Genomic DNA, 13,762 nt, shown 5'->3' with positions numbered 1-13,762 from the left:
GTAAAGGGACACATGAAAGCTCAGTGTCCGGAAAATGCAGAGGAACCTGGTCAGGGAGGCGGGGCCAGGCGGAAAATGGAGACAGCCTCCAGAAACCCAAGACTTAACTAGTAGGTCCACGCCGCGAAAAGCTCGTGTACATACAGAACCAACCATGCATGTCACTCCAAGATAGTGGTTCTCCCGTATCTACTGTTTCTAAGAGATATCTGCAATTACACCATCCAAGTGTTGAGATTCATCCAGTTGAAGACTTAGCCCTGCCGGTGGAACTGAGCACAGTAGCTGGTGATGTACTCCCTTATGAAGGTATAGCGGAGCTCGATTACTGTGATGGTGTGGATGATTTAATCATAATGGCGTTCGTCGTAGAACCAACCGAGTATCATGAAAAGGTTCCACTACTCATTGGGACTAATTTCTTGGACTATTTAAAAGTTCCGGGGTTCATCAGAGACAGGAAAGTCTGAACTTGGTGAAAACTACGTCTGCGGTAATTATACCTGCAGGCGCGGAATCTACTATCCGTGGGCTAGTTAGAAATATGGAAGGATTGGTGATGACGGACAAAGCCCGCCTAGACGGACTTAGTGTTATGCCCACATTATCCAAAGTCTCTAAAGTTCAGTGTAGTCGTGTGGGAATACATGTGCGAAATTTTACAGACAGGGACGTCACCATTCCGGCTACGAGCTACAGGAGCATGACGAAACCATTTGCAAGTTGAAGGAATGCGTCATGAAGAACAAGAAGTTCTGTCCTGCGAATCGCTGGGAACAGCGCTATGTCAAATACCTGTCTTCCTTGGAAGTGCAGGATGGAATACTGACTCGGAAGAAAAATGTTGAGGGCGGCTCTGTTCACCAAGTGTTGATACCTTATCATAAAATAGAATTCATACTCCACTGGGCCCATGACTGACTCGGCCACATTGGTAGAGACAAGACGTGGACTGTCGTTAACTCACGATTTCTGTGGCCAGGAATGTTTTCCGACGTGGAGCAGTATTGTAAAACGTGTCGTAGATGTGTAGTGAACCGAGCTACTGCAGATCGAGCACCATTGGAATCCATTCTCACGGGTGAACCCTTGGAACTTCTCTGTATGGATTTCCTTAAACTTGAACCATCCGCGGGATTCTAGAACTTACTCGTCTTAATGGACCACTTCTCCAAGTTCTCAGTCGTAATTCCAACGAAAAATCAGCTGGCAACAACAACTGCGAGAGCGATTTATAGTCAGTTTATTGTCCGGTACGGTATACCGAAGAAACTGCACAGCGACCAGGGGAGAAACTTTGAAAGTCAGGTGTTGAAGGAGTTATGCAAAAAAAGTTGTGGGTATGGAAAAAAGCAGATCGTCTCCCTATCATCCGGAGGGAAATGGATGTGTCGAGAAGATGAACCAGACCCTTCTGAGCAGACTTTCGCTACTCGCTGAAGATCAAAAAGGGAAATGGTGTAAACATCTAAATAGGGTCGTCTGGCAATACAATAATACCCCTCACCGTACTATAGGATATTCATCATATAGATTGCTGTTTGGGCGTGAGCCTACGTTACAACTCGATAGGATATTCCAATTAGACAAATTGAGGTGCAGGACTAAATTTGGAGAAAATCTGCAAGAGGAAATCCGACAAGCTCATGAGATAGCCCGTCGACACATGGTATCCGCGGCTGATAGATCCGGCTTATACTATGATCACCAAATAAAAGGCGGTGCAATCAACATTGGGGACAGAGTATTAGTACGTAACACGGGACCAAAGGCTCAAGGAAAGTTGTCCAACAAGTGGGGGAATGAAGAATTTATAGTTGTTGCTCGACCGGATGAGGACTTACCAGTTTACGTCATCGAAGGGAGAAATTCAAAGAAGAAGCGTACGCTTCACAGAAATATGCTGCATTTACTAGCCTTCTCTTTGAGGGATTGTGAGGAGATGACAAGAGATCATAAGAGACCAAGACAGATGAAGTAACCGGAGTCTCCTCCACAACGAGACACCAAGGATCTTGTTGATGAACCGACTATCGATGTTTCAGATGAAGAAAGTGTTTCCGACGTCATCCTACAGATCCCCATAGAGTCAACGATAGATCAAGGAAGTGAAGTAGTAGTAGTAGATCAGGGTGCTGGAACCACAGTAGAACACCCAGGAAGTGAATCTACAAGTTCAACGGGTACGTCGAATGAAGGACCCTCAATTAAAACTCTGGATAATACACCAGTTCCAGAATCTCCCAGGCATCCCCGATAGCTGAGTTGCCGCCGACATCCAGTGACGAGAGACCATTTAGTTCAGAGGTTTCCGGAGAGGTTATTGACGAACCCGTGGAGATGGAAGTTGAAACAGAGCATCACCGTGATGAACCAGCGCCCAGGCGATCAGGCCGTACAAGGAGAATGCCGATATTTTGGATTTCTTGTTATTCCGGTTATTTCATTTAAGTATATTACTGATCTGTTCATGTAAGCAAAAGTGTCAATAAATTGATTTTGAATTGATCAAGTTAAAATCAAGGTCGTTGAGTCACAGGTGGCTTCTAGAATTACGTTTGACTCGAGAGAAAACACGACAGACAAGTATCAGGTGATTACGATAGCCTACTATGGAACACACAGTTGACAAACAGTGTTAGGCCTGTGCCGGTTGGTGCGTATTGGGACTTAAATATACTGGTAGGTCCGTTGGTTCGATTGTGAAGTGTGGAAGCTAAGTCAAGAAAGCCTACTGGTATTTATTTGTCTATAGGCCTATTATAATAGTAGCCAATACCATTTTTAGTACAAAGTTGTTATCCGTACATGACAGTATGGTGATCTCCACTGTCAACCGTACGTGAGTTCCCTACAAACGCCGTACGTGCATTCCTATAATCTACATACGTGCATGCGTGAAAGAATAGGGTTTGGGTTAGGTGAGGCTATTTGTAAATCAACTTTCATCAACTCTGCAGTTATGTTCTGTGGCTCAGTGGTTAAATCACTGGACTTTTTTTTGTTTGGTTTCGAATCCCAATATTGTTAGTCAGAGCGTCAATGTACTCGCATACGGCTAACCTGTGGAAATCACCGTACAGTCACGTATGGGTAACCACATCGTTTTAAGTATTACGTGAGTACGATATGCCTACCATGCCTAAGTACTACAAACACAACTTTTTCCCTCTCGTCGGCTCAACACTGATGTTACTATAACTGGTACTGTTATCACATGGATAGGATCTGATCAGGACTAGCCCAAAGTCTAATTCATTCTATGCACTATTCACTCAATATTATCAAAACATTCACAGGCAGAAAGGCTAATTGATTTGAGCCGTGTAATTAAATTTAACCAGGCCTTCTCTGACCTACTGACATTAATAGTCAAACCTAGACTAAAACGTTCGTGTGGTCACGGCTTGTCAACCAGAAATCATTGTAGGCCTGTACATTTAGCTGTACATAGGTTTGGTATACCAATTTCTCCAATCTTGCCTGATAAGTGTACGGTACAGCTGTTCGCATTATACAATTGTACCAATGGGAATAGGGCCTATAGATTGGGCTTATTATTTCCTGCTTAAGAATACTGAAATAAGCCTAACTTTCATTCAAATCCAAAAATCGGTGGAAGTTTGATTACTGTATACATGTACTGTAGGTTTTCATGTTGTATGAATATTTTGCAGTTCACATGGGTATGATGCTAATTCCAATGTCAAACACATGAAGTTAAATGGTCAAGGACAGTCAACACCAGATATCACTCTTCGACCGATATTGCACCATAGAAGATCTAATTCTTTCAACTCAATCAAAGTGATTCAACACGATCGGCATAACACTGGAATAAGTTTGCAGTGACTAACAGTTCATTTCATTTAGTCCAATTTTTTTTTAGCCAATTTGGATTTGATTGTAATTGAAACTCTAGAACTGTTAACCAGAGACAAGTAAGACAAGTGGAAAAAACACAAGTTATGCTTGATTCTCCTATTCAAATTTAATTCAAATTCAAAATTATTTTATTACATCATATTTACAAAGCATATCATTGGTTCATGCAGTAATATGGAAATTAGGACAGAACAAATATAATTAAAGCATTTTCAAAAAGGTAATGAATTTCTATAACTAAATGAACATTATTTTTCTAATAACTAAGATCAAGAATGACTCTCTCGTTTATTAGGAAACACCCGCAACTAGTGGAATAGGTTCGATATTAATACACATATTGCAGGTATAAATTGTTTATCAGTATAGAATTTGTAAAACATAAAAGCCGAAATAAACTTCAGTCGAGACCCAGACCAAATCAAATCATAATTTATTGATTGGATCACTACAATAAATGTATTTATACAAATATTTCAAAAAAAGATAAACTTTTTAAATGTATTCCAAATCATAATACGTTCTTATCTGTAAATTTACTCAATCTATTGACTCAGCAGGTGCTTAAGATGAGTTCTAAATAGGACAGATCCATTTTTAGCGTGGTGATAATACAGGATCATGATGTTTGAATGCCAAAATAAATGCCTGGTCGAATAAATTCATATTTGTTGATTGTATGTTCGGTTTCAAAGCTGAATCACATTTGACGTTTACTCATTTTTAGCTCCGCTGTGACCGAAGGTCTTCTACTCGCTACTTCTACTTCAGTTTTCAGTAGATATCAACCAAACTTGGTACGAATGATGTATGGGGGAGTGCCTACAAAAGTATAGAGCCATACTTTTGATTTTGCATAAATTATGCAAATTAGGGCTATTTTTAGATTTTCACTTAAATTGCTACTTCTACTCCAGTTTTCAGTAGATATCAACCAAACTTCATATGAATGATCTATTGGGGAGTGCCTACAAAAGTATAGAGCCATTCTATATCGAAGCAATTGCATAGATTTTTGATAAATTTCACTTGGTGCCTATACTTGGGGACTACAGTTTGTTCCACTTATGACTTCAGTTCCAACAGTTTGTCAGTTTAGAGTATGTTAGTATGATTATTGGTATTGTGGCCCTTCTCCAAGTGGCTATAATGTCCCTGAACATCTAGATTCAAATAGATACTGATGTGATAGTCTATGCTCCAAGCCACAACAAAGACAGCGGAGCTATATAAGCCGACAGGCTTCTTGTTTGCATATTAGGTTCAAATCTGTCAATGCATTTTATTCTATTTATCGGTATTTCAATATACTACAATTCACATCATCCTGAATGGCTTTGAAGAAAACCCGTCATCGCTGCTTTGCAGCTATATTTTTAAGTAAACTGCTGTTCCTGAAATATATATAAAATACTTGTTACTTGTCTTTGATTTCTTTCCCCTTTTACTGTTAGCTTAACCCAGAGAGTATACGCCACATTCTTGCTAAATGATTTTTTCATCGATGTCCATGAAGATTATTCTCAACACAAAATGTGCTTGTTAAGTTCCTGGAACTCATTTTTGATAAGCAAATTATAACATCGGTTTTTTTCTTTTTATTTTAGATTTCTCTTTAATCAAGAATGAAGAATCATGTCATCATAAAAAGGTTTCTGATATTCGACTTGCGAAAACTGATTATGTTGCATCAGAAGAAGTGGAATCTAATGAACAAACATCAGAATATAGTACTAAGTTGAAGGATTTTACAGAATCCTGTGTTAAAGAGGAGCCAGTGTGTAGTAGTAGTGATGGTGCTCAAGCTGCGTGCTTATTAGACAATTTGAAAAAACGCAAATTAGACATGGCTTCTTGTACTGGTGCAACATACTGGGTGGACGGGTGGCGGAAAAAGATTTGTCACTGTCAATCATGCATGGTATGTACTTTCCTACTCCAGAATCCCTGCAAATTCAGTTAGGACCTCAGTTAATTAAGCCAATTAAGCATTTGGTCAAATGAGTTCGCAATGTCGAAGATAATAAAAGTATAATTTTATCAGGAGTGTCAGTCCAATGATAGGTAGAAATCATTCTTGTAACTTACCCTCGATAAGATTCAACAGTAAAGTCAGCTCGACTGAATCGGGAGCGTTCAAATAGTATGTACGATTTTAGGGGGAGGGGGTTAAAGAATAATAATGTACTCGCTTTGTATAGGGGAGGGGGGTTAAAGAAAAATGTATGTACTTTTCTGGTAGGGGGGTCTCTCAAAAATGTATGTACTTTTCTGGTAGGGGGGTCTCTCAAACCAATGTACGTACTTAATGGACGAGAGAACATATGTCTGAGACATAATAAATTACGGTAAACCGATTCTTATCTCATGAAATCCTACTTAATACTAGCTAGTTAATACTAGCTTATATAGTTAGTCAAGTGAAGGTAGGTCAAAAGTTCTATTAAGTTGGATTAAGTCTAATTTGTAGATCTGAGGGGGGCTTTCAAAATGTACGTACGGGTGGGGGTCAATGAAATAAATACCAAGATCGTACAAGGGGCAGGGATGAGAATTCCCCGCGGATCCGCGGTTTCCCGCGGACTTTGGTTTGAAAAATATCAATTTTCCAAATAGTCCAAAAATTATGTAAAAGTATGGGGGGTGATGTTCTCACTCAATTGGTCCGGCGGGATAGGTAATCAGGTGAACCGTAAAAGTGTTCAGTGCCTGTTTTACTTGTCACGTAAAATTATAAAAGTAATAGAATTGTATCTACATTAGTATTACGATGAGTGTGTATGTATTTCCCTCAGGATACATTACGTGGGGCACATTTTAGAAGTTACCTTAGTTTGGAAACTATACCGCTAAACATTTTTTGGAGTTCCCCGTACCGTACGGTGGCGCTGTAAACCTCTAGCATTGGTCGAGTCCGATAAACTACAGACCGAACCGGTGTTCAACTCATGTCGTGTTCATTCTTGGTAATTAAGCCAGATCCTGAGCGGCTCGGTGGCGCATTTGTATTAACGAAGTTTATGCCGTTAATGGAGTTGGGAACTATCGATGGTAGAACCTTATAAAGATGAGTTAAATACAAATATAGTTTTGACGTAGAGAGTTGTTTATTTGCTGACGTCCTGAGTCAGAATCCTTAATTTTATAGTATTATGAATAAAATAGGTAACAAACAATTATTATAATATCACCACAATTACCAAAATGACAGAGAGAGACGTGATTATAACTTGAATACAAATAATATTGGAACCAAATACAGATGATCTAAACTCATATTTAATTAGATATTTAGTACACTTAATTTTAGATATATATATATATATATATATATATATATATATATATATATATATATATATATATATATATATATATATATATATATATATATATATATATATATATATATATATAATAGTTTTGAATAATAGATATAAGGGTAACCGTTAAGATTCAAGACCATTAAGCATTTAGGCCTAAGTATAAAATTACGAGACAGTTGAACTTACCTTAAAAAGATGAGTTGAATACAAATATAGTTTTGACGTAGAGAGTTGTTTATTTGCTGACGTCCTGAGTCAGAATGTTTGATTTTCCTTCTCAAGATACTCAGCTGGCCCATCACCAAGGGGCGGGTCAACAAACAAACAACACTCGTTGATTGGTCAAAACTAAGTCCAACTTCTCAAAACAATAGATTGATCTGCTAATTGTACATAGTAACCATCTAGGCAGAAACAGATTGAGCATGCTCAACAGGTGCAAACAAAGCTGGTAAACCTGTGAGATACTAACAATTAGTTGAATAACATGATATTACTAATTAATGGTGACTGGAGACAGAACGTCCAGTCTGAAAAGTTAGAAACAAAAGTTTAATTCTCAAACAGGTTGACACTGTCTATACTTGGTAACGATTATGAATAATGTACAAAACGTGAAATGATGGTCTAAGGTGTGAATAATGAATGACCCTTCTGACATGATAATTGTTGATATTTGAGGAATAAAATATAACTAATTTTGGTCGGCAGTCGGCAGTTGCTCGGTGCACAGAGTGGCGCGACCTATGTTGGGAAAGTTTGGCATCCGGAGTCTGCCGTTGCGTTGAGTGTAGCGTATTACTGACTCCCAGGTCTTGGTCTGATCAGAACATTAAAGGGTCCATTAGGCTTTCTAAAAGCCGTGGTCACAGATTTTGTTCTTTACAAACACTGGTGGACGAGCAGTCGAGGTTAAGGCAAGTGGTTGAGGATGATGGTAGAGGCACGGCACTTTCTCTCACCCTAGCCCTTTTGTATGGTGCTAACTTAAGTCCACGGAGTGGCCTTGTGAGTTAAGGCTTTCGTCTCCAGTTCGCTTGTGTCTCGCCTTGTGAGACATCCTCTGGGCATAAGACCCAGAGGTTCATGAGGTACACCTCTCCCGCAACAGGATTTGCTGGGAGGTAGTGCAGGCTCTGCCCCCGGCCAATTGGGTGGCATCGATCGCCTTGATGTGGACATGGTGTTTGACCTTCCAGGGTCGGGATAACCACCCCGCCCAAGCCAGGGTAGTCAGCTCTGAGAAGCGATATCCAGGCTGTCCTGCATCACTCGTTAGGGGCAGTACTGGTCTAGGGTCCTCGTTCTTGATGCTCCCAGCGGTGCACCTTCACAGCAGGCCATTTCAGAGATTTTGGAGGGCCGGCTGGCACTGATCGACAAGGGGTTGGGATGTTCTACAGCAACCCCTTCCCTGGACGTTCCTCTCGGGAGTCTGATATACAGACACGTATCGTTAGCCATCAATAGCCAGTCTGGTCCTGTCTTCGTAATCTAGGAGGCACTCGGTCAGTTATTCTCTCTGATCAGACAGCAGATATTCTCTCCTGGTGCAAGTTCGAAGGAATTCATATCTCTGTAGTTAAACTAGCAGGCATGAAGGATATCAGAGCCGCTCCTCAGGCCTTGGCCATCCCTAATGAATTTATTTTCTCTTCTACGGAGGTGTCAATCCGAGGGTTTCCCGCTGTCTGTGTCCCTGTTCCGACCAGATGGCGTGGAAGATAAGACGCTTTTGTACCGCTGAGATGGAATCCTAGCGTATATTTAACCCCAGCCAAGTAGTGACAGCAGTCCTTGGCCAGCTAGAGCCAGCGTTGTCCTGCCGGATAGTTTTGATTACACCTCAGGGGCCAGCTCGGGCATGATGGGTTGGTTTCTCAGCCTTCTGGGCATGTGTTCCGGCGTGTGCCTTCATTCCCTCCCTTCTATCACAGAGGGGTTTTCTGTAGGCACCTGGCACTTATAATGCTCAACCGAATATTGAGTCGACCGTGGATGAGCGTCTCCTAAGAGTGCAGGGTTTTCAGTCTGGGGTTTTCCCCTTTATCACTAAATCCAGTGCCCTAGCATAGGCAGGATTTAAGTTTTCACGTGGAAGCTCTAAGCAGGTTCAGGTGGTCAACGAGTGAACAATCTGTGCACCCTCACTGGCACCTGAATTCTTTTCCTCTTCCCTTGAGGTTTAGAGTCACTCTTACTTTCCGTAGGTGAAAAGTTATGGATTTATTTGAGTATATACTTTTGATATCATATAAATGTGAATCACTGTAGTTTTATGATATTGTCTTTAACTCCATTACATTAACTCACATCTTACCAACGGTTTTTATCGGTGATTAGATGATAGAGAGTCAGTTCGGTCTCGCAGTGATTTGATTCAGAACTGTTATCATTCTTCCAGGATCGGAGGGATGTGTATATATGACATAATTTGTCCACTCGGGGTGTGCAGATTGATAGCTGTCTGCCACCTGTTGTGCGCTTTACGTAAGATCTGGCTCTGGTCCTAGCTAGACCATGTGTACATACTTTATAGATGGCTCCTAACCTTAACGGTTACCAGCCGCAATCGCCTATGCTTTTAGGGCGACAAGTACTCTGAACCTGTTATCCAAGCACCATATTCTCCAACCGGTAGCACTTTTTTCGGTTGCTCGACTGGAGGTGCCTCGGGAAGTGCCTGAATGGGACTTAAGGACTCGTGGTGGTGCTGAAGTATCTTGTGGCCCATCCGTATCGCCCTTCTTCAAGAGTTTCATTAAGCAGGAGTTTTCCTTCTCTTCTATGCCAGCCTAGGAGGTCGGAAATCCATGCTTTGACTAACCAGCCTGGTCTGATCATTTCAGTCCCGGTTCTTTTATTACTCTCCGCCCTACCTCAACTTAATCGCCAGTCGGGATTGGTTGAGTGTGGAGGTGGAGGCGCTGAACCATAGGGTCCATTCAACTCCCTGGGCAGGCTAGAGTTCTGGCCGGAGGTTGAGTTATTGAGTCAGAAAGTCTCATCTTAGGTGAGAGATCAGTTGTTCATATCTCGGAAGGAGCATTCGTCGACAGCTTCACTCGTTGGTTGTCTGATCTCATTCGAATGGTCTTTTTTCGTCGATGGGTCCGATCCTACTCACATGGTTTGTCTAGTCGTTAAGTGTTTTTTATAGCTGCTTCATGGGTGGTTTTTCGAGCGCTTCTATTGAAGTTTTTGTGGAGGAGCTCCTGGGGCAGTGGGAACCCCTTCGCTTTCCTTTATTGAAAGATATTTAGGTCTACTGTGTATTTTACCAGCGATAGGCCAAAGTATGTAATGAAAACTCTGAATTCTGTTTCGGGGTTAGTTCCTCATTCCGTGTTTCAGTCTTTATCTCCAATGGTTCTTTTTGATCCGGATCAGGAGGTCTGACTGTTAATTTGAGGTTATTTGGGATTTTCCCTGCTCTTTATCGGCATCTCTGGGTCAGGTCCTCGGCCGGTGAGCAGCTGGGCGAGAGTGTTTGTCAATCGGAACTCATCCGGGAGACTCACTCTCTCAGTGCGGCAGATATTATTAACATGATTTTTAGTAACATGATTTTTAGGCCAGCCGTAGGCTGAGCCTATTACTATACAAATGGAGCGAATTGAAATGACATGGTTTCCAGAGCAAAGGCTCTTTTATGGTGCATCTGAGCTTATATTCATACAAATCATTCATTAAAGCATTATCAATTCTCCAAACTCTACGTAGCTGAATTTTGAAAGAGGGCCTCGTTGAAATTAATATGAGCTTTTTCGTGAATATCTGATCGCAAAAATATTGGCTTAGCCGCAGAAATCTGCAGGTGTTCACGTGAACCCGCAGTATCGTCTACTTCCGGGTTTTATTTTAAGATCTAAAATTGTATTTCAAGATCGATTTCTGTGAAAGCTTTAGTTGATTTGGTTTTTGGGGGGAATATTTTTATTAGCATTACAGAAAATATCATTGACCATTGTGAAAGTCCGGGAAAAATAGCTTTTTCTTAAATCGGATAGATTACCTTGATATGTTAATAAGCCATGTGCTCAAACTATAAATTAAATCAAATTTTATTCCGCCAAAAAATATCAAATCCAATTCAATTTTACTTTATTGAACAAATAAGAACATCAAATCCAATTTAATTTTGTTTTATTCAGCAAATTTCAGATTATTCAATTCTATTCCACATTAAGATCAATAAGATCAAGGGAAAATATTTATCTGCTGTATTTGTTTCTGCCAGATCCAGTCGCTGTGTGTGCTACTTTTGTATTCTACAAATGAATTGTGTAAATCATTAGGTATTGACTCTGAGCTGGGAGTGTATTTTGACAAATTTAACCCACAGAATGAATGCATCATCATTTGCCATTTTATGCAAAGCTGGCCATAGTGCCCCTTGGGGCACTTGTCATGTTTTGGCAATCTGTTAATGAATATATATCCTGATATGTATATATATATATTATATGTGTATGTATATATGTGTATGTATTTATGTGTATGTGTGCATATGTTTATGTGTATATGTATGTTTATATATGTTTATGATATAGTCAGTGCGCTCCAGCCAGGTTTCTAGTTTGGAATCCTCGGGCTGGAGTCAGATGTCTAATCTTTACCAGGCATTTTTGCCTTTGTAGCCCAGGTTTAGCACAGATTTTTTCGTCCTCGTGCTATTTCCTAGGTGAATTTTTACGTTTGTTCAACTTGCTTTTAGGCTTTTGCCTTTACACATTTTTGGGAGCCTTACCCACCGCCTGGTGCTAATCCTTCTAATCTGGGGCCTGTGCCCCACGTAATGTATCCTGAGGGAAATATCATAATTTTCCGGATTAAAATTTGATTTTCTGAGGGATACTTACGTGGGGCACAGGATATTCCCGCCCGCCATCCCCGCTCGTCTCTTTGCGCAGAGTTTTGGAAGAAATTGAGTCAGGTGGCTCGTGGCGGCGGCGTCGCTGTACGGTAGGGAACTTAGGTAACTTCTAAAAAACCCCGGATTTTATAGTTTGGCGTTCTTATCTCTGAAGGGGGATGGGGGTCTAAAAAACGGTTATCTGGCTGTATGGTGAATTTTAGTGATATTTGTTCAATTGTGTCATCTAAATTTCATTTCCATGTCATAAATTGATTTCTTAATAATCAGTTATAATTGAACTATTATTTTTAGTGATAAATGACAGTACTATCAACATAGGAAACATCCTATCAAAGCAAAACTTTTGAGGTTTCAGTGTTTCAGTGCCCCACTTTCAATTCTGCCACATAAGAGCTACTTAACCCTTTCGCTGCGTACACGCTTGCACCGCCCCCTACGTAAGGTATTTTCCGAAAAATTCGATTTTTTTCAAATTGTTTTTAACCCCGATTTTTCGCGTTTTTATCGAAGATTATGATGTTATTTAGTGAAAATCAGTAAAAAATCATACCAACAGCCTTTTCTGTAGGGGGGGCGTGTTGGGGGGGGGGGGGGGTCAGGATGGGTTAGAAATTTTTTTTTTTCAGTTTTTCACCCAAGTGCCTATCTCAGTCTTTGGTGATTGATGCTACGGTGTGGATGAAAGAAATTCAATTGATATGGGATATCCTTTTCCGCTGGTAGAGGTACGTAAGTGGGGAGCCATCTCAATCCCGCGCAAATTACCATGTGCTCAACAGGCTGACAGCACCAACTACTGACGCATTTTCGCCATCTGTTGTTTAGAAAGCTAACTATCTTGTCTTACATGCGTTTCCATACTGTTTGCTGTGTACGCGTTCGAGTTATAAATCAATAGGTGCATGACGTTTCTACAACGTCATACGCACAGCACGTGTCACTCATATGACGTTTCCAAAACGTCACACGTAGCGAAAGGGTTAAGGGCGTATTTTCCTGTGAACAAGTCAACCTGGTGTATTAGTCAAGGTCACATTTCAGTTTAAAAATCTGGTAAAGTCTTGACGATCAGTTTTTATAAGGATAGGGATAGTCTGTCAATTGTCTGAAGGGAAGATGCAGATATAGCTCTTTGCTATGCCTACAATTAAAAGGGAGAAATTTGGCTGTTGCGCACCATCATAGAAACCCAAAATAGAAAGTTTCTCTCTGGTTTGCAATTCATGCGATTGAAAATTAAGATGAACATAACTTATGCACATTACTAGATACTAGATTACTTACATTATCAAGACATATCCAAAAATATTTTTAGCAAAAATCCTTTTTTAAGCCCACTTGGGACTTAAGTCCCAGCGGGCTATCACGTTCACTTTTCGTCAGTCGTCCGTCCGTCCATCCGTAGACGGAATCCAGTTATTTTAGGAAGTTCTGAAGACGCTTCAATTTAATGTCTTGATATTTGGGTTACACATGTATCTACCCTTGACACATCCTCAGCCCAAAAACTGGCCCTGTCAGAATGAAGATGGCCGACTGGCAGCCATTGTTGTTCGCCAAAATTAGCACTTTTTGCACATGATCTTTGGTATATATTTGTTACCCCCAAAGGCCCATGGGCATAAGAAAAGTTGGGTGGATCGGACTCAAGATGGCCGTCCTATGACCTTTT

The 13,762-nt window shown here is 40.6% G+C and overlaps 1 protein-coding gene across 1 annotated transcript in view; it reads left to right on the top strand.

Moving 5' to 3' along the window:
* LOC141908246 (uncharacterized) overlaps positions 1–13,762 on the top strand; it is a 158,309-nt gene that overhangs the window by 31,031 nt on the left and 113,516 nt on the right. Inside the window, exon 7 of the mRNA XM_074798233.1 lies at positions 5,493–5,806. Within this exon, the coding sequence (XP_074654334.1) occupies positions 5,493–5,806 (314 nt within the window). The remainder of the gene's footprint in view (positions 1–5,492; positions 5,807–13,762) is intronic.

Source organism: Tubulanus polymorphus, chromosome 1, assembly GCF_964204645.1.
Source record: "Tubulanus polymorphus chromosome 1, tnTubPoly1.2, whole genome shotgun sequence".
Taxonomy (NCBI): Eukaryota; Metazoa; Nemertea; class Palaeonemertea; order Tubulaniformes; family Tubulanidae; genus Tubulanus; species Tubulanus polymorphus.
Note: the sequence above shows the minus strand (reverse complement) of the source record. Positions and strands in the feature narration are given on the sequence as shown.